Raw genomic sequence first — 23,306 nt, 5'->3', positions numbered from 1 at the left:
ATGACGTGGCCGCTGAACGCTGATGTGGCCGGGCTGGCGCGGCCGCGCCGTGGAGAATGGCGCGGCAATGCTCCCGCCGGCCACAGCATGAAGGACGAGGCGGCTGCGCAGGCGCCGCCCGCGTTCGTCGTCGGGCCCAGGGGCAGGGAGCTGCTGCTCCCGCCGCCGTCCTCCAACCACGAGGCGCGGGACCTCTCCGACAGCGAGTCCGCGCCGGCCTCCTCCTGGGCCACGCTCCCCAACAGGTACGCCGCGCCGCCCGGCCCGTCGTTCCCTGCTCCTCCTCCGCCGCCGCCGGGGGACCAGGCAGCAGCTAGTAACAATGCTCCCTCTTTCCTCTGTTCCTGCAGGGCGCTGCTGTGCCGGTCTCTGCCGCAGGACGTCGGCCGGTGCACGTGCGTCATCGTCAGGGAGGCGGCTACTGGCGCCAGAGGCGTCGCGCTCTACTCCCTCTGCACCAACGTGAGCTGTCCTCCGAGCTGCATTGTTTGAAATCTGAAAGGAGATGTCAGAGCAATCCGAGGTGAATTTGTGTTTGTGGAATGGCGCAGGAGGGGCAGGGGCGGCAGGACCGCAAGCTAGCGGTGGCGCGGCACCGGAGGAGGGGCAGGTCCGAGTTCATCGTGGCGCAGAACCAGGACGGCATCTTCTGCACCTCCGACAACAACTTCCTCGGCACGGTGGGCGCCAACCTGGTCGGATCCAAGTACCAAATCTGGGGCCAGGTACGTCCACACCTCAAATCATGCTTCTTCCTGAATCCTGATTGCGTTGAGCACTTGATGAGCAAATGTTCATGGCTGGCAGGGGAGCCGAGCGGACGAGCTGAAGAACCAGTCGAAACGGCTTCTTGGCGTTGTCGCGTAAGATCCGACCGACCTCAAAATCCATCAGGAATCAGATGCTCCCTTCCGGAATGCTTGTTGACCCAGAGTTTTTGGTTCCTTCAGGTTTGCCCCCACCATCACCATGCTCACCGGGAGTTTCAGAAGCATGAGGGCATGGATCCCCAAGGACCAGTCCATGCAGCTCAAGACCAACAATTCTGCTCAGGTAAGTTCAGATGAAAAAAAAATTCAACATTCAGCGAGCTAGTTTGGAGTCAGGCAGATGGTTCTTAGTGACTATGGAAGTTTGCAGATTCAGCATGTCAGTGGGCTCCCAAAGGATTGGCAGGAGAAGAACAGATGATTGTTGATGTAAGGAGTTCATGACAGCTTGCCCTGTTCGTTTGGGCTGATTTGGCTTACAAGTCATGGCTGAAAGTACTGTTGGTTGGTTTAGTGTGAGAGAAAAATAATGTTGGTTGGCTGATAAGCCATTGCTTATAAGCCAAATACGACCCAACGAACATATGCGCTTGTTTGATGCGTATTCCTCGGAGTGGTATCTCAACTCTCAAGAGGCAAGGTGATGATTGTTGATTCGTGTTGTTATGGTTCCGTGTGCCTCTTCACGACAGATGACAAAGCGCTACGAACTGGACTTCAGAGAGAGGGCAAGAAGGATGGGGTGCAAGGTGCAAACATCGGTCAAGAATTTTCAGATGACTTTGGAGGTAACATTTCATTTGTCTGGTTCATACGTATCAGAGATCACAGCAGTCATAAGATACATGTAACTTTGCTTGCAGCTTGGTAGGAGATAATTGGAATTTTGCCATTATGAAACGTGGGCTTCGCTCGTTTGTCATCCCGTAAAAGGGATTCGTTCGTTTGCCATTATAAAACTAGACACACACGCTAGAATGCCCTTTCAATATTTTTTTTGCCAAATGTAATCATTTTTTTTCGTGGCCTCTTTCCTTTCATGTTTTGCCCCTGCTCACCAACATCCTTATCCAATCCATTTGATCCCATTCGTTCTCACGGGACAGACACTCGCCAGCACCCCACCGACATCGCCACGGCACGGATCGACGGCGTGAAGTGATGCAACGGGTGCGGTGTATCCTTGCGAGGCCAACGGAGGAAGAGGAGAGGCGAATGGTGGCCTGTGCGGGTAGATTGGGCGAGCTCGAGCTGGCTCGGCTATGGTGGCGGCGGCGGCGGATGTGGGCGCTGGAGCAGGCGAGAGAGCTCAGGGAGGGGCGGTGTGGTGGCGGCGTGCCTCTGCGGTGTCGAGGGTGGCTTTTATAGGTCGAGGAGGGGAGGGAAGGGGCAAGGACCCGAGCTCGGGGCATGCCGTCCATGGCGGCCTTGACCCGGCACATGCGAGACCGGCGAAAGAGAGCGGCTGCGGCTGGCGAGGGTGGAGCGGGGACTCGGTGATGGAGTTGGACCGGGGAGTCGGAAGGGGTCCGTGCGGCTTGCTCGGTCCCTGCGTGGCTATGGCTGAGACGACGGGGACGAGTCGGAGGAGGGGGATGACAAGACGGGCCCACTCGTCAACGTGCGGTGAGCAGGGGCAAAACAGGAAAGAAAAGAGGCCACGAAAAAAAAATTGACAAAAAAAATACTCAAAGGGCATTCCAACGAGTGTGTCCAGTTTTATAATGGCAAAGCAAACGAGCGAATCCCTTTTGCGGAATGGCAAACGAGCAAAGCCCAAGTTTCATAATGACAAAATTCCAATTGTCTCGCTTGGTAGGGTTGGGAAATCTAAGTACATAATGGATTTTAGGTAACAAAAAAAGCCTCACCCAAATTACTCCAGTGCTTTCGGTTCAATTGCGAGATCAGTTTCATCTCAGAAAAATGTGTTCTGCAGATACCCGCTGACCGGCTACCAAGCGTTCTGCATTTGCCTGGCATCGATCGACGCAAAGCTGTGCTGCACCCTGTGAAATGGGCGCCATGCGAGGGAGTGTTTAGTTTTTTACCTTTAGTAGCTGATGTAATCTAAGCGGTTCTGTACTTCCAGTCTTCCAGCTTCTCACCTTGAGAAGGCGATTGAATAAAAGATCATGCTAATACGCGATTATCCTTTTGCAACTTGAGTGTTACTTAATCGGTCAAGCAATGTTTTATAATAGAAATAGCAAACAAGTCTAGTTACACCAAACTGTCGGCGTTTATACACTTGCCAGCCTTGGCACACTCGACCTATCTGCAGTTCTGCACTCATCATCCACACATGCGGGCAGCTTGTTGCAAACACATCGTCAATTCGTCATCCTCCCTTTTGGTGGTAGTTGATCCTTGTACTTCCGCCAAGCCATACTTGTGTTGTACTTGCATCCTATGCATACAGGAGCAGAACTGATGTACTGGCACAGCAGCGCCCTGCAGGAACAGAGGAAAGAGGGAGCATTGTTACTGGCTGCTGCCTGGTCCCCCGGCGGCGGCGGCGGCGGCGGCGGCGGAGGGAGCGGCGGCGGCGGCGGAGGAGGGAACGAAGGGCCAGGCGGCGCGGCGTACCTGTTGGGGAGCGTGGCCCAGGAGGAGACCGGCGCGGACTCGCTGTCGGAGAGGTCCCACGCCTCGTAGTTGGAGGACAGCGGCGGGAGCAGCAGCTCCCTGCCCCTGGGCCCGACGACGAATGCGGGCGGCGCCTGCGCAGCCGCCTCGACCGCCTCGTCCTTCATGCTGTGGCCGGCGGGAGCATTGCCACGCCATTCTCGGTAGGACGTCAGTGCCGCGTCCAGATCCGCGGCTGCGACGTCATCGCCCCTGCCACGCCCCCATGCATGGCGCGGCAGCTTGAATTCGCCGCACCATGCGAATAGGCGCAGCCAAAAGTGTTAGATTTAAAAAAAAAATAAACAGTGTTAATTTTAAAAATAATTTTAAGAAAATGTTAAAAATAAAAAAATTCAACAGCTGCAGGCTGTTTCTTCATCAGCCAAGGATGATAGTTGGGCATTGATCACACATCGAGCTAATGCTGAACACGACCTCCTGCCTGCCTTGGCCATCACCAACTGCAGGCTATGATAAGGTTTTTATTTCAACTCCGACCGAGTTATCGTATTGGTAGGGACCTGTTTCATTCATTCACTCACCTGGGACTGAGATGGATTGTTAGCAACAAGGGAGGATTGGAATCAGATGAACTGGAATTGGGGATCGGCAGCCAGCATAGAATAGATTTCAGACGGAAGAGTACTTGGGGAATATTACAAAAGTGATTACAAGTTCTTTGATAATCCCCTCGGAGGACTGCTGACGAGCGCCGGAGTGGCCGCCCACACGACTATCGTGAAGGGCAGATATAACTTGCTGCTGGAGAGCCGAATTGGAACCGAGCCAAATACGGTTTTTATAGCGAATTAGGCCTTGCTGCAGGGAGAAAGGAGGCCTGGCAGAGTTGTCTACTGCAAGTTGAGCCAGTAATGCAGAAGCTTCAGGATCAGACTAATACCATTCTTGAATGGAAGATAACCACCGAAAGGAAGGAGCAGAAAGCGCCAGTAGTGTTTCACTGTGTTGGCATCGAGAAAGTGCATCAGCCACCCCATTGTCAATACCCCGGCGATACACAACTTTGTAGCGAAGGCCCAACAATTTATAGAAAACCTTTTGCTGCCATGGTGGCGAAGGCCCAACAATTTATAGAAAACCTTTTGCTGCCATGGTGTATGGAGCCGTTGCTCATTGAGGTGAACTAAACTTTTCTGGTCAGTGTGAATGACGAACTCACTTTGCATCAAGTAGTGGCGCCAAGAGTCAACTGTCATCAATATTGCCAGATACTCCTTCTCGTCAGTAGATAACCTCTGATTGCGAGGACTGAGCGATTTGCTAATGAAGGCCAGCGGGTGGCCGTGTTGTTGCAACACAGCACCCACTCCAGACCCAGAAGCATCCGTCTCCATGTAAAAGGGCACCGAGAAGTCCGGCAGGGCTAAAACTGGAGCAGAGGACAGAGTTGTCTTCAGGGCGGCAAATGCAGAAGCATGTACTGACGTCCAAATAAACAGTGTATTCTTTTTCAGCAAATCAGTCAGAGGCCGCGCAATGATTCCGAAGTGGCGAACAAATTTACGGTAATACTCTGCGAGGCCCAGAAAACCCCGAAGAACGCGGACGTTGGTGGGAGTCGGCCAATCTGTGATAGCTTGGACCTTGGCTGGGTCAGTGGCAACCCCAGCTTCACTAATGATGTGGCCGAGATAAGCTATGGACTGCTGAGCGAAAGTGCACTTGGACAATTTCACCTTCCATTGATCAGCAGATAACCAAGAGAAAACCAACGCTAAGTGATGCAGATGGTCGTCAAATGAGCGACTGTAGACTAAGATATCGTCGAAGAATACAATCACAAAGCGGCGTAATCCTGGAGCCAAAGTAGTGTTCATGGTGCTTTGGAATGTGCCAGGAGCCCAGTAAGTCCGAATGCCATAACATTGAACTCATATTGTCCCAGATGAGTTTGAAAGGCAGTTTTGAACGACTCGCCAGGGTGCATAAGTATCTGATGAAAACCGGCTCTGAGATCGAGTTTGGAGAACCAACTGGAGTGAGCAAGCTCATCCATGAGCTGATTGAACACCGGGACAGGAAACTTGGATTTAGCTGTCAATGCATTTAGCTGTCGGAGATCCGTCTTTCTTCTTAACCAACAACACTGGAGAAGAAAATGAAATTGTACTTGGTTGAATGATACCCTGATCCAGCATCTCCTTAACTTGTTTCTCGATCTCGTCTTTCAAATTGGGTGAGTAATGATAAGGTCTGACAAAGACTGGTTGAGCTCCTGGAAGCAAGGAAATTGAATGATTATAACTCCGGGAGGGAGGCAAGGAGGTTGGTGGCTCAAACAATGTAGCAAAAGAATCCACCAACTGTTGTATCTGTGGATGTAGCTGTTCAGTAGAGTAAGCAGGTAAACCTTCAGTTTCGGCCGACAATAACTGAAGACAAACTGAGGTAGGCTGGACGGCATCCATACCCTGTAATGCTGCCTAATTGCCATTGGAAGGGATAGCCACCCATTTGTGCTCCCAATGAATTTGCATGGGGCTGAAAGCTTGAAGCCAGTCCATGCCGACGACAGCATCAAATGCTGACAGGTCCAACACTCTGAAATCGGAGCACAAGTGATACTGTTCAACTGACCATGGCACTGACTGCAGTGTACGTGGGCTGTGCAAGAACCCCCTCTAGCAATCTGAACTTGAGCCTGCTGAGTAATTGACTTAAATTGATGTAACTGAGAAGCCATAGAGGAACTGATAAATGATGTCGAACTGCCTAAGTCAATCAGCATGACTGCCGGAATGCCCGCAATAAAGCCCTGAAAACGGATTGTCCGTGACACCGGAGAACTAGTGGAAGCAGCTTTGGAAAGAGCGAGGCACAACTGCTCGTCGAGTCCTGAGGTGGCTTCAGCCGCTGAGTGACATTCATTGTCAGAAAATGATTCCCAAAGAACCTCCACTGCATGTAGAACTTCAGGAGAACATGTATGGTCCTTGGACCATTTAACACCGCACTTGAAACACAATCCCAGAGCTCGCCTATAAGATTTGATGGCGGCCAGCTTAGAATCATCAGCTGGTGAAGTAGCTTGGGCGTGTGGAATGGCCTTGTCTTGACGAAGCGGTGGTGGAGGAAGTGGAAAAGCCTGGCGCGGGATGGTCGGAGCTTTCGATGATGAAGACCAATCACCAGCACGCGGGTTCTTCGCAGGAACAACAGAGCCCGCCTCTTCCTGCAACATGGCAACAGTACATGCAGTATCCAAGTCTTTGGGCCGCAAAACCACCACAATTGCTTTGATATCGGCCCGAAGGCCATTGATAAAGCGCATGGTATAAAACATTGGATCAGTGGATTGGGAATAAACCTTGAGTTGGTCAACTAGCTCAGTCAACTGCTTAGCATACTCAACAACAATAGAAGTTTGTTTGGCGTGGAACAACTGGCGAATGAGTAATTCTTTTTGATCGCGGTCGAAACGATCGTGGAGTAGGCAGCAAAAGCCCTCCCAATCCGAGAAGTCAAGCTCGGGTTCGATGGATTGAAACCAACGAGCTGCCGCTTTGTCAAGGTGTTGCTTAGCTACTCGAACCCAGACAGACAATGGCACATTATACATCTCAAAGTAGTCCGTGCAGAGGGAACGCCAGTGGTGCGGATTGTCGCCATCGAACCGTGGAAAGGACAACTTAGGCAGACGACTGGTGGCTAGTGGAGCAGTAGGGTTGGCGGCAACGGCAAAGACAGGATAATTGGGTGGAGGCATGGGCGGAGGCATAGGCGGACGAGGAATATGCTAGGGCATGGGCAGAGGCGTGGGTTGTGGAGGGTTCGGTGGAGGCATGGGCAGAGGCGTAGGTGGAGGAATCGGCGGAGGCATGGGATGGGGCAAGGGTGGAGGAGGACGGAATCGTGGCGGGGTACCAGGGTCAGGGTGCGGTGGTGGGGGCGGCGGAGGAAACACAAAACCAGGAGGATCGATGGGAGGAGGTTTGGTGAAAGGCTTACCCATGGCCGGGATATGCATCCAGGTCGTGACGACCCCGGAGGCCATATCCCGTGTAGTCGATGCAACGCCGGGCCCCTTGGGCGTTTTGTTGAGCCGGTGACGGCGGCAGCCGGAGATGGGTGAGGAAGCAGGCCGGCACAGTGTCGAACACCACGCGGTCACACTTGGAGTCAATCTTCTCCACGTGCAGCCGGATGTCGTCCAGGACTCCCTCCATGTCCGGACGCCACACAGCGAACTCCGTGGTCGCCTTCTCGAGCGCCGCCACCTGCGCGTCGCTGTTGTCGGTCTTGTGGGTGACGCGGATGGCCTCGAGGTCGTTGAGGCGGTTGGAGTACTCTATGTCGCGGCCGACGTAGCAGGCCTCGAGGGAGGCGAGTCACTGCTCCAACACGGCCGCAAAGTTGGCCACCGACGATGTCGCCGCCGCCTGGTGAGCCGTCAACAAATCGAAGCGCTCGTCAACAGCCGCCGCGCGGTCCCGGTGGGCGAAACGGCGGTCGAGGTCGTCGAATCGTGTGTTCATGGTGTCCATGGCACCTCGGCGCCGCTGGAGACGGGTGTAGTGGGTATGGGATGAAGGGGTTTCCAGGATCGAACGAATCCGATACCAATTTGTTAGCAGCAAGGTGGAATTGGGATCAGATGAACTGGAATTGGGGATCGGCAGCAAGTATAGGGCCGCGTTTAGTTGCCGGCCGAAGTGGGCGGAGACCCCTGTAACGTATTCGTTTGTTTTTTATAATAATTGTTTAATCGTTTTTTTTTTTTTTATATAGTGTCAAAGTTTAGATTTTGGTGGAACCTGGCCTAGGATAGATTTCAGACGGAAGAGCACTTGGGGAATATTAAAAGTGATTACAAGTTCTTCGTTAATCCCCTCAGTCTCTCCCTCACCGATACATATACGCTCAAGTGTCCTCTCTTCCCTCGCTACTTCGCATTGGACCACGATGGGCCGAAGAACCGTGGGTTGGGCTTCTTGGGTCGGCGCACTCCTGGGCTCGACGACTCGGGCGGCCCGTGCTGCTGCTGTGGGCCGTCGCCTGGGTTAGCACTTAGCAGTAGTAAGGCACTGCATATGCATTGTTTGATGATTTAGAGTTACTGTATCACGATTACGATGCACCTTGTCACCCTGTTCCCTCCAATTTGGGATTTGGGAATGAGTAGCAAGCACGGGAAAGAAGGGCCATGCGTGGCGAAGCGATGATGTCCGGTACGTACCTCTCTGCTTTTTAGGGCACTATGGCATGCCGTAGGTAGTAAGGCGGTAGTAGGTTTGGTGAAAAAGCCATCCTTCCGGTTTCAGCCAAGACGACTCAGGTGACACGATCAACGCTTAAATGATAACTAAAAGCTGCGTAAAACTAGTCTTACTGGCGGATCTAGATGAAAATCTAGGAGAGGCTTAAGTTCATATGGCGACAAAGGCGTCAAGCTTAGTTCAATGCTCCAGCATCGTCTTGACCTCAGCTCAACGCTCAACGCTCAAGCTCCTCCTTTCAATCCTCCGATGACAAAAAGAAATTTAGGGAGAGCTCCATAGGTTCAACCACGGTAGGGGCCCCTAAGCCCCCCTGGCAGATCCGCCGCTGCTTACTAGGTCTCTGGTAAGCAGACTGATCCGTCCGCCGACGAGTTCACACGCATTTGTTCCATTTTCTTTGCAGACAACATGGTACTTGATCGCTAAGGAGAGATCGCTTGTTCAAACAGTTTGGACTATCGCTATCCGGGGCAAGCAGATGCGCCGTCCATGTACTACTACTAGCCTAATTCAACCTGCTGAACCAATCTGGGCGCAGTACAAAATAGTCAGCCGTGACGCAATCACGCAATGCTGTTGATAATCTCGGCGGAAGAAAGTATCCGTCTTTTTTACCAAGCTATAGAGTAATTCAAAGTGGGCCACCCCACTGCACCACTAGTCTGCTACACAGATTCAGATTCAGAAATCAGACAGGCATCGTTGTCACTTGCGTGGCAGGGCGAGGTCGGTCCGAGGTGCCGGGCTCGCGCTTCCTTCCATGATTACGGCGTTGCCTAGGCGACCTGGATCACGACGACAGCAGCAAGTTCCCCAGCAAAGCTTTCTTTCTGGATAAATAAGCTGCTGCCTGAGAAAATTGATGGCCTTCTGTTTGACCTCATCTTTTTGCCCCGGCCCTTGAGATGAGGTTTTGTTTCCATTTGCTGAAGGAAGCTTGGTGGAGACGGTGACGAGGTGGCCAGTTGCCCGGCGTTGGCGGGTGAATTTTCCTTCCTCGCAGATGAAATGGAATGTGCAATGTGGTCGTTTTCACCATCGATGCTCGTTCATCGCCTACTATCCTTTTCAGAGGCGAAGAGCCAGTCCACCGCAAGTCGCAGTCACACGCCTCGCAGTGGGCTTTGCAAACTTGGATGGAGGTCTTGTTGGGCCTGAAAGGCGACACATTGCAGGCCCATCTGCGTCGCTGCCAGTCTCTTTCAGAGCCCAGCTAGCTAGAACTAGAAGGTGAAGTGAACCCGGGAAAAAGCAGCGAGCGATTTAACTCGGCGGTCACGACTAATCCGAGAGCAGATAGTGGCCGGCCGGCGGCGGATACGCGTTACTTTCCGGGAGTTAAACGGCTGCAAGTACCCTGCCCTGCCCTGGATTAAAAGGCGGATCGCATCACCGTCGCCGTCGCTGTCGCCGTCGCCGTCGCCGTCGCCGATCACACCCCACGCGGCGCGGCGCGCACCCTCCTGGCGCTTCGTCGTCGCCAGGGCCTGACCCGACGGTTCATCGCTTTCTCCGTCCGCCCGGTACATGCCTGTCGATGAACAGGGCGATGGTCCTTTCCGTCCCATTTGTGCAGTGGGCAAAGTCATGCATCGCTGTAGTTCTCTTCATCAGTGCATAAGAGATGCATTACTATCTGATTTATGTGCCATTTACGTGTGGTGCGGTGTCAACTACTACAGAGTTTCTTCCGACCGATGAGGACCAGATCAGATGTGTCCAAGCAGCAAGAATCTAGAGATGGATCGACGAATCGATGCAAATCACTGACTGCAGCTCCAGACACTTCAACTTGGAAGGAAGACAGCGTGCCGACCTTGATCTTTCGCCGATTATTCTACGCGCCGCGGAGGCATAGGAGAGGCGTCTACACGGGCCGATCAATCCAGCTACTAGAAACAAAGCACGGAACACAACAAGACGCACGCACAGATGATCGCTGTCCATCCTCATGACGTCAAGGGATATAGCAGTGGTCAGAAAGAGCTGGCTGGGCCAAAACAATACTACTACTCCTACAAAGAAACCAAATGAAAATTGCAGAGAGAGATATTCAGCCTGTTCGTTTCGTCGTAAACGATCGTAGATTATTTACTGCTAGCTAGTTTGGTGTAAGAGAAAAATACTGTTCCAGCTTATAATCCATGATCGTATACGAGCAATATCTCACTGGCACTAGCACTGGCACCAAAAAAAAAACTATAAAAAATCGAGCACAAAAAGACAGAGGAGATAGTAGTAGTAGATAGGTGCAGCACCACCATGCCTGAGGTCTGAGGACGGTGGATGGAGGAGTGACAGACACACAGGTGACGGGCTTGGACTCCTGGCGGAACATCCGGACAGGTTACAGGTACAGGCCGCCTTTCCAGGCCTGGTTCGCTCGATCGTTTCTATAACTTATAAGCTGGCTGATGCTATTTTGTTATGAGAAAAAAACACTGTATTATGACTGATAAGCATGGCTGATACGATCAAGCGAATATGGTGTAGCTAGCACCATTGTGAACGCCGGTAGGCAGCTAAATTTCTATTGGATTTTGTCCCAGCCCCATCATCATCGACCGATCCACTTGCTCATTGGTCACAGAAAGAAAAATGACACGCAGGGGCTCCCTGTCGTCCTACCTGCTGAGCGGTGGATTCCCTACCTCGGTCTAGGATTGGCTGATGCAGATCCGCTAAGGCAGTCTCAATACTAATTTCACTTCCGAGAAACTCACTCATATTTTGAAAACAATGCATAAGAGTTTCATCCCCATAAAACTTATGTCAGCGTATTTAATGCCCATGAAATCTCCAGTTTCGGCGTCGTCTGCCTGACAGACACGCCGGAGATCCTATGCTCCTTAACCTTGTCTCTTGCTTGCCTTACAACGGGAAAAAAAAAAAGGAACCGGGGGCAGGGGGTGAGATTCCAGGTTCGTGAAACTGATCGACGCTGCGTCTCATGCGTGGAAAAATCTACCTCTTCTTTTTGCAGCTTCTTCTCCTGCTGCTGCTATGTGCACACTGAATTTATGATGCGAAGATTTTTCCCGGAGCAACTTGCAGAGCGCCATCATCTTCGGTTCGGTTGTCTTTAGAATGCTGCTCTACAACTTGACAACTTTCATAAAGTTTCTTCGGTTCATACCAGAAAAGAAAGAAACGAATACAGAGAGCATCAAGATTTTTTTTTTGGCTTTAGTAGAAAGCTAAAATCTTGTCTGAATTTTGTTCAGTAACTAATTGTGCAAATGTGGAAACATAACATGGTACCTATGCCCCATCTTCGTCGTTGATTAATTGGAAGATACCTTTAATAACAGGTTTGCGTTTTGCGTACAGATTGGTACATATTCGGCTCCAAAATGGCACCACAATATCTTATACCACTAGCTAGCATAGTACATTTGGGCCAACACAAAGGAGAAAGAAAGGAAGAAGAGGAGGTGAACCATGCAAAAATGATGTATCTATATGCAACACAAAAGCCCTAGGACAAAGTGCAAATTCTCATGCCACAAAAAAAATTGTATAATCGGGTAATCACAAAAAAAAAACAGAAATTCAGGTGAATGCATAATCGGTAATCACAAAAAGAAAAGAAAAAGAAATTCAGGTGAATGCATCTTGGACCATGTAGAAATGTCATCGCGAGTACGCATTGTCCTTTATGAAAAATGCTTAAGTCAAATATTTTTTTTTTGTTGAATAAAATAGCTATCATGACATACACATGCATGCTGTGGAAACTGGAACAGTGCGAGCCATAAACAGCATGTTTGAAAGCCAACAACACATGCTTCTGCTTTCTAGAATAACAGTCATAGGTAATATACATAGTCCTGTCAGGTACCTGTATGTGACGGTGCACCTGTTGAGTACGTGTTAGAAAAAATAGGCATGGTTACCACACATCCATCCAATCCACTTGACGAACGAACGAGACGGTACCTGGGGCCCAAGGTGCTATTGCGCAAGCACAAATGGTATCATTGCCATCGTGGACATTAATTAAATAGATAAAATCACAAGAGATTATCCAGAACGCATGGAGTTCATGCATGTCCGTGGCAAGGAAAAAGATACAAGCCGAAGAAAAGAGCCCACTCGATCTCCTATTATTATTTTTGGAAAAGAAAGGTAAGATGAAACAGGCGCCTTGGTCATTAAGCACTACGGTCCTTGTCAGTCGTCACCCTGGGTGGCCATCTTCCACAAGCCACAGTGTACCTATCGGACGGCCTGTATTGCTCGGCGCGCGTGGGAATCCCTTTTCCGCTTCTTTTTCTCCGCCTTCCCGTTTCGTTTTATTCTTTTTTTTTTCTGGAACAACCCTCTACAAAATCCTCATATTATAAAACGGACCCTGCTCCAATATACTCACATTACTTGCATTATTCACGGGCGTTAGAGGTATGCATACACATCAGTGATGTGGTCATTCACTTGGTTGAAACTGGCTGAAAAATACTGTGCTGGCTAAATTGTTGTTAGAGAAAAATACTATTCCAACTGAAAAAAGAAACCGAACAAGCTGAATATAAAGTAAGCCGAACAGAACCATATATCCAGAGTCGTAGTAATAAATTGCAGAAATCACATTCGTTCGCGAATAATGAGTCTGTTGTATTTTTTTTAGACAATGGAACAAGGTTCAACCTCTACCACCATACGAGTCTCAACGATTTGATTTGTCCATGCATTTCCTAAACGCACCAGGCCAAACAAATCCACCAGAGTGGGGGATCAAACACTTTACTCAGATGTTCACAAACTTTACAGGCCAAAGACATTCAAGAATTCTCAGGATACAAAGAACTCAAAATCAGACGGCTGATGTGCTAGGTAGGCAAGCTTTTCTAGAATCTCAGCCTACATCTTCCAGCTTGGCTTGTAGTTGCACAAATATTGCTCATGTAATCCAGTGCCCGATTCAAGAGGCACTTCCATCTGTAGCCTTGAACTCTGTAAGGCTTCCATCAGCTGTTTGCTGTTGAAATAAAGTTGTTTCTTGCCCAAAAAAAAAAACAATTTGATTTGTCCCATCAGTCTGTGCCCTGGCCGCTGGCCGGGGAATGATAATTTCATTTATGACGAAACGAAAAGGAATCAGGTGGAGAATTCAGCAACTACGTCAAAGGATGGGCGTGGGGCTGGAAAAAAAGAGATTTCTTTTTGGGAGCCTCTAATTAGCTATCGCAGGAAAGAGGCGTCGACACGTCTCCTACGCAAACCAAACCGCCTTACATCGGCGGCCACCGTTCCATGACTTCCATCCACCCGCATTTTTCTTCCTCTCGATCGCCGCCCTGTGTCAAGGAAAAAGAGAGAGGGAGGAGATATTATATATATATATATATATATATATATATATATAGGGAGAGGCTATTCAGTAGCCGGCTACAAAATAAGTTATTCTGTAGCCACCTCCATTTACTATAATTTTATATACTAATTTACCATAATATAAATACATATTTACGATAGTTGGGTTACTATAACACATGGGGATATTTACCATAACGTTATATTAAACCACTTAGTAAGGAGTTACTATAATCTCGTAAAATAACATAGTAATTATCGTAACTCAAAGTGGCTACAGAATAAGTTATTCTGTAGCCAGCTACAGGATAGTAGTTCTATATATATATATATATATATATATATATATATATATATATATATATATATATATATATATATATATATATATATATATATATATATATATATATATATAATATAATAATTTTCGCTTACTTTGAGACGAGACGACGACGACACCGCCGAGAATTCTTGGATTTCCAGAAGCCCCGAATCGGCGAATCATCCCCTCCTCATCTCTCCCCGTCCAGCCGTCGTCCTCCTCTCCTCCCTTATCGACGATCCGGACCAGTCGCTGAATTCTTCTTCGTTCCCCTCCTCTCCTCTCCGCCGTCGCCGTCCTACCCGGCCTCCTGTGAAGCAGGTAACGATTGATATGATAGGATAGATTACTGTTATTAACCGCCCGGGCTGGGCCGGGGGCCCTCTCTTCTCCCTTCCATCACATCGTGGAAGTAAGGTTTATCTCGATCGATCCATCAGCTTCCTGCATTCATCTTCCCTGGCCGGGTTGCTTCTTCCCTTTCCTAGTTGAAAGATGCCTTTTGCAATCTGTTCTGCAGGACGGGGTTGAGTTGCACGAGCTCAAGTCAAGGATATATAGAGAGGAGAGACGTACATCAGTTGTAGCTCTGGAGGAACCGATACCAATGGTAAAGTAAAATTCTCTTCATTTTTTGCAATTGATGCTTGTTGATTTGCCAGATGCTTTTTTGCATGCGTATAGGTGTAGATCGACGAGATTGATGAGCTGCTGATCACCATCAGTATACACAGGTGTAGCTTAATTTTACACATGTAGTAGTAGTAGTATGCGTATATATAGAGAGAGAGAGAGAGAGAACGAACTTGCATTTGATTTGGAGGAGACGACGTCAGACGACGACGACGGCGATGGTGTGTGATTGATGGATTAGTGGTGGTGCTGCTGTAGGTGATGGTGAGCGTGGCGAGCCCGAGCCCGATGGTGCGGTCGGAGGAGGACCTGGGCCCGCCGTGGCTGCGGCCGCTGCTGGGCACGAGCTTCTTTGTACCGTGCCGGCTGCACCCGGAGCTGGGCAAGAACGAGTGCAACCTCTTCTGCCTCGGCTGCACCGGCGACGCCCTCTGCGCCTACTGCCTACCGGCGCACCGCGACCACCACGTCGTCCAGGTCAGTCAGCTAGCTACTCTACTATAGCGATATATGGTGGTGCACTTCTCCTTCGTCGCCGCCGCCGCCGCTGCCGTTGACATACACGAACACATCATGATTCATGACATATATATATGAAATATGGGCATGCAGATCCGGCGTTCGTCGTACCACAACGTGATCCGGGTGTCGGAGGTGGGGAAGCTGATCGACATCTCGCACGTGCAGACGTACGTGATCAACAGCGCCAAGATCGTGTTCCTCAACGGCCGCCCGCAGGCCAGGCCAGGCAAGGGCGTCACCAACACCTGCGAGATCTGCTGCCGGAGCCTCCCGGACTCCTTCCGATTCTGCTCCCTCGGATGCAAGGTACGGTGCAAATTCAATTCATTCCGTCGTCTTCCTCCTCCCTACCTTCTCCTTCTCTCCGTTCTTTCTTTGTTGTTTCTCTCTCTCTCTCTCTGTGTACCTTTCTCTCTCTCAAAGGCTGTAGTACGAGTAGCGGGCTAGCGGCATTTTTGTCCGAGGCTCGGTATGGACCAGCGCCACCAGGGGATCGGACGGCACCCCACCGCACAGCAACGGCAGCTCGTGCGCGTCCTACCACAACCTGGAGGCATCGGAAAGCAGACGAATCCTACCGCGGAAGCGGAAAGGGATTGGAGGCAGCGGACTGGGGTCTATGTTGCGGTTGTTGCCAAGCATCAAGCTCTTGACACCCTCCAAATTTTTAAGCATTGTACGCCTCGATCTACCTCGGTTAACCACCGATGGCTACCTGCATTGGCCGCCGCCGGCCTTGCAAGGGAAGAACCTGGAACCGTCACTCAAGACCGAATGCCGTGGCACATTTTAGTTGGACCATGCGAATTCGCTGCAAAATTGAGCACAAGAGTTATCGTTTATTAAAACACAAGGATTCACTGATGAAAAATAATGAAGATATATAGCTAATCAAGCACACGCACTTATTAATATTCCACAGCAACGCATCAGGTCCTAATTAAGAAAACATTCTAAAGCATGCCCCTCGTGGATAGTGGCTATTTTGATACTACATTAATTTGTGCTGGGGAAGATACAACCGGTATCTTTCTCATAACGTAACCATATAGCCTTATTAGGAACTAATAAAGACACTCGATCGAGGCGGCCTAACATTTGTTCGTGGTCCCTCGAGAAAAGGTAGCAGTTGATGTGATCACATTTTGGCTCCATATATCTGCATTCTCGAATTGTTTTGCCTTGAAAATTCTTGGTTTCCAAAAGGTTATTTTGTTCCCCACCATGTCATGTTCATGGATACAGTATGGGCGCGTTTAGTTCCGAAATTTTTTAGCTTTTGGCTACTGTAGCACTTTTGTTTGTATTTGGCAAAAATTGTCCAATTATGGACTATTTAGGCTTAAAAGATTCGTCTCGCCAATTACAGGCAAACTGTGCAATTAGTTATTCTTTTTACCTATATTTAATGCTCCATACATGTGCCGCAAGATTTGATGTGACGGATAATCTTGAAAATTTTTTATTTTTGGGTGTGATCTAAATAGGGCATATGGGGGAAAACTTGCACGGTGAGTTTCTTCTTCTTATTTTCTGTGTGGCATTCTACGGATATGTCTCAATCATTGCCCTTTGAACTTTGGGTGGGGTGCGTTGGTACGTGTGCTGCCGTTAAATGCAGCCAAATTGAATGGGTCCAGATAATATAGCCCATTTTCGTCAGCCAAATTGAATGGGTCCAGATATCTCCCATTATAGTCCATCTTGGTCAAGTATCTTCTTGCTTGATCGTTTTTGTGGCTTATAAGTCGGTTGCTCTTTTATTGTAAGAGAAAAATACTATATCATAACTGATAAGCATGGTTTATACGATCAAACGAATAGGGTGACATTGTTGCTCCAAATAGAGACCACCACCGGGTACACATTTGGTAGCTTTGTTGAGGTGAGCGATAGCTCAGAAGCTGGGCAAGCTTGCTGTCTTGCTGATTTCAGCTATACCCAGCTTGCAACTGCAGCACATTTGGTTCTCCTGTCCAGTTCTTGTTTTTTTTTTCTGCGTGGCTGCTATTTTGCCGCTGAAGGCTAGTGGAATCGGCTCTCCCTCAAAAGCAATATTTTTCTGGCCCAGCGCAGCTATGTAGCCCCCAAAGCAAGATTTTTTTTTAAGGTCCCAAACACCTAGCCTCACCATCAACTAGAATTTTTCACATTGCATTTGCTAGAATGTTTGAGCCAAAACGCTTGAGTTGATAAGAAAATGTGGGAAATTAACTTATACTTCAACACATGCACAAACTATATTAGGCCTCAAACATGGAAATTGGAGTTGGCTGTAATATTTTATTCAATCGCGTCTACCAGGAGACTCGAGACTTCGGGCCCTAAATATTGGGAGTTCAACCCAAAAGCTTCTTACAGGGAAAGCTTAGACAAACACAATGGAGCTCAAATCACAATCACACAAAAAAAATGATTAACCACAGCATCTCACCCAAATGCAGCAAGTAAGAAACTAATCTGGCCTCGATAATTTAAGCTATATATGTCTGTCTAACTGTTGCACTAGGCACTATCTATAAAGTTTCCCTAGGAGTTGAAGCTCTCACTGTTCTAGTTTAGGATAAAGCTGCTTTCAGGGGGAGTAGGTAGACTTGATACATCATATGCTTAGGATCTTCCTATCGCGAATGCACTTCTTTTTCGTTTTCTTTTTTCAGCAGACCGAATCATCCAGTTAACCTTCTATCACTTAGAAAGGATAGAAAGAGTGTGTGCGTTATTTGGATAAAGTTGACTTCCCTGCAGGCAGTGATGTTCTACCGAATCACCTTGTTTGCTTGTCGGGATTGGGTATATATATTGAGCTATCAGGTATGGTTATGTTGATCGTCCTTGCAAATTTTAATGGGATCAAACAAAGAGAAAATGACGATCCTTTAGTTTCAGATATTGTTCATTTATGCTATGTCTATTCAGTGTGGTTTAGGCTGATGGTCATGATTAATTAGCCAATTAGGTCACGGAATACCTAATTATTTCCTATATATAACATGCTTTAACTCTCTAAGAAAGTTGAAATAACTTATAATTTGGAACGGAGGGAGCAGTAAGGGGTAATGTCCAATTGCCGCTCTCATGATCTCATCAGTGCGTGAAGCCATGTGTAAAAACATGCGCAGCAATACACCTATTGAAGGAGGTCATCTAACTAATAAGTAAATATATGCAGTTCAGTTTTCAGGCTTTAGAAAGATTATATGAAGGCTAATCAACGTCAGTTGGAGTGTTGGTGTTAGAGTACGTCATGAGCCTATTGGGCCTAGGCTGGCGGTATAGCCCGCTAGTGTTAGGGTTAATTAGAGATAAGGGTTGCTTGCTTAAGGGTCAAGTAAGCCTTGCTTGGAAGTCAAGTAAACCTCTCTATATAAGGAGAGGAGATGTATTAATCTAATCAAGCAAGAATTAAGAAGGAAATCCCTTCCCCCTTGCTCGACCGTGGGCAAGGCCCCCGGTCGGCCTCCGGCCTCCCTCGCAGCCCCGGCGGCCACAATTATGTCCGTGAACAGTACCCGCTTTACTGTAGCACCGCGGGGGGGTACTGTAGTAGCCTGTCGCCGCCTCTCCCTCAACTCTCTCCCTCTCAATCTCAGCGGCCACATAACAATCTAGTATTAAAGATCTCTGGTTCGATCATGTCCAGCCCTCTACCGAGTTCTTCTCACCCGCCGCCGCCGCACACCCACCCGCCGCCACCAGCGTCTTCGTCGGTGCTGCTGCCCCACACAGCAGGCGCGTCGACATTGGGCGCGCTGGCGTCCTCAGGGGCGCTTGCGCCCTCTGCCCCAGCGCCGTCCGCCCTCGTCCTAACCCCGGAGCAGATGACGGCCGCAATCCTAGAATTAGGGCAGGCCGTGGTGGGCATCAGGGCCTTCCTCGTCGGGCCCTATGTGCCCCAGCCGCAGCTGCCGCCGCCGCAACCGGCTGCGACCATCCTACCAGCGGTGCTGCCGTATGGGATGCCCTACTCCAGCACGACGGGCGTTCCCATCCATCTCCTCCGAATGTCGCCTTCCCCATCGCCGATCCCATCTTATGCCCTGGCCCCGATAGTCGGGCCGGTGTATACGATGGCAACGTTCTTGGCGACCACGACGTTGGCTGCCCCAGTCCCTACCACAGGCGCCATGATCCACTACGGTGGGGCAGTACAGCAACCTCCTACACCGAGGGGTTTTTCTATGGAGGCGTTGATGGCCCTCTACTCTACGGTGGCAACATGCAGCACCACCACGGCGCCTCGTCGTCCGCGGCCTTTGCTCCAGAACTAGCCGCTCCGGGTGTTAGCCACGGCGCTCACCCTCCGCGCTTCTATAAGTTGGAGTTCCCGATGCCAGGTTCTGATGAGCCACTGCCGGATCCCTTCGCGGGGAAGATGCTTACCCGCTAGGTGTCGGCTGCGGTGTGGCTACAGGCTGCTACGCACGGCCTCCTAGCACGTCGACGGGTGTGGGAGATGCGCGATCTGCAACTGATTCAGCCCTGCACCCCTTCGCAGCTCCTCCACGTTGCGCTTCGCTGCGCGGAGGACCTCGATCTTGTCCGCTGCGTCGGGGATCTCGGGCATGCGGTTTCCCCCACGGGCGGCGGGCATGCTATTTTCACTGCGGGCGGCGGTTGGGGAGGTGCATCCTTCCACCTCGTTCTCCATCGAAAGCCCTTCGCTCTTCTCTATGCGGTGCAGACCAGCAGCCGTCTGGCGGGGAGAAGGCGTGGGGTCACCAACGAGAGCGCACCGTGTAACGCCGTCGCATTCTGCCACTGGCCGCCGCGAGGGCGCCTCCGCTGGTCCCTGTTGCGACCACTTTCAGGTGGCCATACACATGCACCCCTTTCGTCTAGATGGTGTCCATGGAATCCAGGAGGCTGTACACATACAGGTTTGGCGTGCAGATGGTGTCCACCTTATGTTCAGAGTCAAAAATAAAGAGTCATAGTCCATTTTAGGTTGAGAATAATAAAATAAGTCAAGATGTAAAATGCTTGTTTTTAGGTGTTAGGAGTCGAGTCAGCGTTATAAGTTCGTTAGGTTGCAGCTCGAGGACGAGCGCATGTCCAGGCGGGGTGTAGTGTTAGAGTATGTCATGAGCCTATTGGGACTGGGCTGGCGGTATAGCCCGCTAGTGTTAGGGTTAATTAGAGATAAGAGTCGCTTGCTTAAGGGTTAAGTAAGTCTTGCTTGGGAGTCAAGTAAACCTCTTTATATAAGGAGAGGAGGTGTATTAATCTAATCAAGCAAGAATTAAGAAGGAAATTCCTTTCCTCTTGCTCGGCCATGGGCAAGGCCTCCGGCCAGCCTCCGGCTTCTCTTGCAGCCCCAGCCGCCACAATTACGGCCACGAACAGTACCCCACCTTACTGTAGCTCCACGGGTACTGTAGCCCGCCCGTGGTCGCCTCTCCCTCAGCTCTCTCTCTCTACCTCTCGATCCTAGGAGACACCTATCAGTTGGACAAGGAGTTGCATATAATATTGCTGTGCTCCCTGTTGGCACTTAGTGCAATGACGACAAATCCACGGGGATAATAATAGCACGCTCCATCATGGAGGGTTTCCTTTTCTTTCTCTTTTTCACACGTCAGCTCACTTCACCGATTCCTTGGACAGCTACTCTTGTGGCCATGGAAATTTCATTCTCATTTCTTCTTCTTTGTGATGCACTATGATAAACCAGTTATATATATTCATTCCCTCGTCGATGGATGGACGTGTGATTAATTTGTATAATTTACAGCTGGGAGGGATGCAGTGGGACCCGAGCCTGACGTTCGCCATACGGCCGAAGCGCGGGCAGGGCTCCGGCGACGACGGGTCCGGCTCCGACGACTCGTTCAGCCCCAAGAAGCCCCGGCGGATGGCCGGGTTCGACTTCGGCCGCTTCGAGCGGCCAGGCATCCGGTGGTCCGACGACGAGGGTAGCAGGTCCAACGACGGGCCGTTCACGCCCGGAACGCCGCCGATCAACCGGTGCAGGCCGTCCAGGAGGAAGGGCATCCCTCACCGCTCCCCGTTCTACGGTTAGCTAGTCTATAGCTACTCCAGTGCATGCAATGCAACACACAAGTCATCGATCAACCTTTAAAATAAACTCGATCTTCACCAGCACGATGCTGTGTGCCACTCATCAGCTGGTGTGAGCAGTGAATCAAGTGATCCAAAATCTGCTACTGGTAGTAGGTCACCATATATAGCTAGGTATATATATGTTTAGCTATAGCCTGTTACATATAGCTGTATACATGCATACACAATAATGTAGGCGAAAGACATCTGTACATGCCACCAGTATATTGACAAAGGTTGTCAGCATGTGTAGACATGATCTGAAAGGAGATAGAAACATAGGTAGGGTTTGGACTTTATTAGGTTGGCTAGTAGTTGTAGTAGTCGAGGCTGATATGTGAACAGGAACAAGCTAGCATCATGTATTTATCTCGGTGTTTGTAGTATTTGGCTGCTTGCCTTCACCACCCAATGCGTTTATTAGCGTTGTGGTGCGAAGCTAAACGTTTTTGCGTTAATCTCCTCCTTATAGGAGCTTAACCTGTACATGTACAGACAGTGTATGTATGTATATGTCTGTGTACTAGCAGAAATTAATAAAGAAAGAAAAGGGGAAGAAATACCTTGTGGTGTGTATGTAACCTGCGATCTGCAAGAAAATGTCTGTAAATCTAGGCCTGTTCGGTTGGTATTAAAGCCGGCTGAAATTGTTTTATTGTTAGAAAAAAATACTGATAAGTCGGCTAATTAGTTCAAACGAACAGACCAATGCTAGAATTTTCTTGAGTTGAGCTCTGATTTTCTTTTGGCACGATCAAATCGGCCGTACGCGCCTCTGTTAGGTATGTATTCTGGCTTTGGGCATCACCATCGTCCAGTACTCTGTCACATCCCTGGAGTCGATGCCGAACAGGAAGAAAACGATGCTAGAGGCCTAGACCATTGACAATGCGAGTCTGAAGTCTGAACAGCGCTGCCTGTGTCACTGCCATTTCTTTTTCGGCGTTGGTTTCCTGTTCGTTTCGCTGACAGGCTGAAAAGGTACGCTGATGTGTTACGAGATAAAAATATCGTACCGTAGTTGATAAGCTGATAAGTTCTATCAAACATGGCCTAGGCTCCCAGCGCGCTATGCTACTGCTCTCACACACAAGAAACAGGTGAGTGGCAGCTACTGCTCTGTCACACAAAATACAGGTGAATGGCAGGCTCAAAAAAAAAATACAGGTGAATGGCGGTAAGCTGCAAGGCCTTGTGTATGGCTGACAGAAATAGTGACATAGTCCCATTTTTTTTAGCTGTCTCGACCTTTCAGTACAAGCTCTACTGGTATCTGAACTCACGCACCAACACACTACACATACGCTATCCACTCACTCACAACCCTAATGCGTAAGCTAGACCTATATCTATACCTAGGCTATAAGAGATCTTATAGTAGTGGCACGTCTGTGTGAGGGAATGGAAATTATTTATGGATCTATCGTTCCCGGGTGAGACACCCTGGTCGAAGCCAGGCTTACAACACGGGCGGGCAGGACTCACACCAGCGATCCTGCATTTGGGTGCGAAGGGTAGCGTTCTGCTTCCATCAGGAAAGTTACCCGGCCAGAATATTCTAGTTGGGCTATCCACAGATGGCAGGCCGTTGCGAGGCCCAGCTGCATTCGGCGACAAAACAAAACCGTACGATATGTCAGGGTGATGGGGACAAAACTTGCTCCACACAATGTACGGAGCACCCCGTTCACACAGCAGTCTCAGTTGAAGGACGAATTTAAGACTGACGAATTCTTATTTCGTATTCTATCTACGTGCAGAAACAATTCATTTACTTTTAATAAATCTTTTTCCCCCGTCTAATATGGC

General features: G+C 49.5%; 3 protein-coding genes across 13 annotated transcripts; 2 read left to right on the top strand and 1 right to left on the bottom strand.

Annotated features, from left to right (window-relative positions):
* LOC136524192 (tubby-like protein 4) lies at positions 1–2,785 on the top strand. Its single transcript, XM_066517647.1, has 9 exons — positions 1–245; positions 351–462; positions 552–725; positions 808–863; positions 951–1,053; positions 1,141–1,184; positions 1,423–1,558; positions 2,546–2,622; positions 2,710–2,785. The coding sequence occupies exons 1-9, from the start codon at positions 1–3 to the stop codon at positions 2,783–2,785; spliced, it is 1,023 nt and encodes a 340-aa protein (XP_066373744.1).
* Positions 2,786–2,945: 160 nt separating this feature from the next.
* Positions 2,946–8,093, bottom strand: LOC136520119 (uncharacterized). Of its 4 annotated transcripts, none has more exons than XM_066513522.1 (3): positions 3,944–8,093; positions 3,360–3,640; positions 2,946–3,224 (listed from the first exon to the last, which is right to left on the bottom strand). In XM_066513522.1, exons 2-3 carry the CDS (start codon positions 3,524–3,526, stop codon positions 3,104–3,106), a joined length of 288 nt encoding a protein of 95 aa, XP_066369619.1. In that variant the 5' UTR covers positions 3,527–3,640; positions 3,944–8,093; the 3' UTR covers positions 2,946–3,103. The 4 variants fall into 3 exon arrangements, 1 of the variants encoding a protein (XP_066369619.1); XR_010775149.1 differs by having other exon boundaries at positions 3,360–3,862; XR_010775151.1 differs by having other exon boundaries at positions 3,360–5,637; positions 5,773–8,093.
* A 6,332-nt stretch (positions 8,094–14,425) lies between these two features.
* Positions 14,426–22,057, top strand: LOC136520139 (protein RGF1 INDUCIBLE TRANSCRIPTION FACTOR 1-like). Of its 8 annotated transcripts, none has more exons than XM_066513569.1 (6): positions 14,426–14,600; positions 14,800–14,889; positions 14,964–15,013; positions 15,171–15,389; positions 15,525–15,740; positions 21,169–22,057. In XM_066513569.1, the coding sequence occupies exons 4-6, from the start codon at positions 15,174–15,176 to the stop codon at positions 21,454–21,456; spliced, it is 720 nt and encodes a 239-aa protein (XP_066369666.1). In that variant the 5' UTR covers positions 14,426–14,600; positions 14,800–14,889; positions 14,964–15,013; positions 15,171–15,173; the 3' UTR covers positions 21,457–22,057. The 8 variants fall into 8 exon arrangements, with proteins under 8 accessions (XP_066369666.1, XP_066369667.1, XP_066369660.1 ...); XM_066513570.1 differs by having other exon boundaries at positions 14,426–14,691; XM_066513563.1 differs by lacking the exon at positions 14,964–15,013.
* The last annotated feature ends 1,249 nt before the right edge of the window (positions 22,058–23,306 follow it).

The sequence above is a fragment of the Miscanthus floridulus genome, chromosome 18, assembly GCF_019320115.1.
Source record: "Miscanthus floridulus cultivar M001 chromosome 18, ASM1932011v1, whole genome shotgun sequence".
In the NCBI taxonomy this organism is placed as follows: Eukaryota; Viridiplantae; Streptophyta; class Magnoliopsida; order Poales; family Poaceae; genus Miscanthus; species Miscanthus floridulus.
This window is presented reverse-complemented; position numbering and strand designations above follow the sequence as displayed.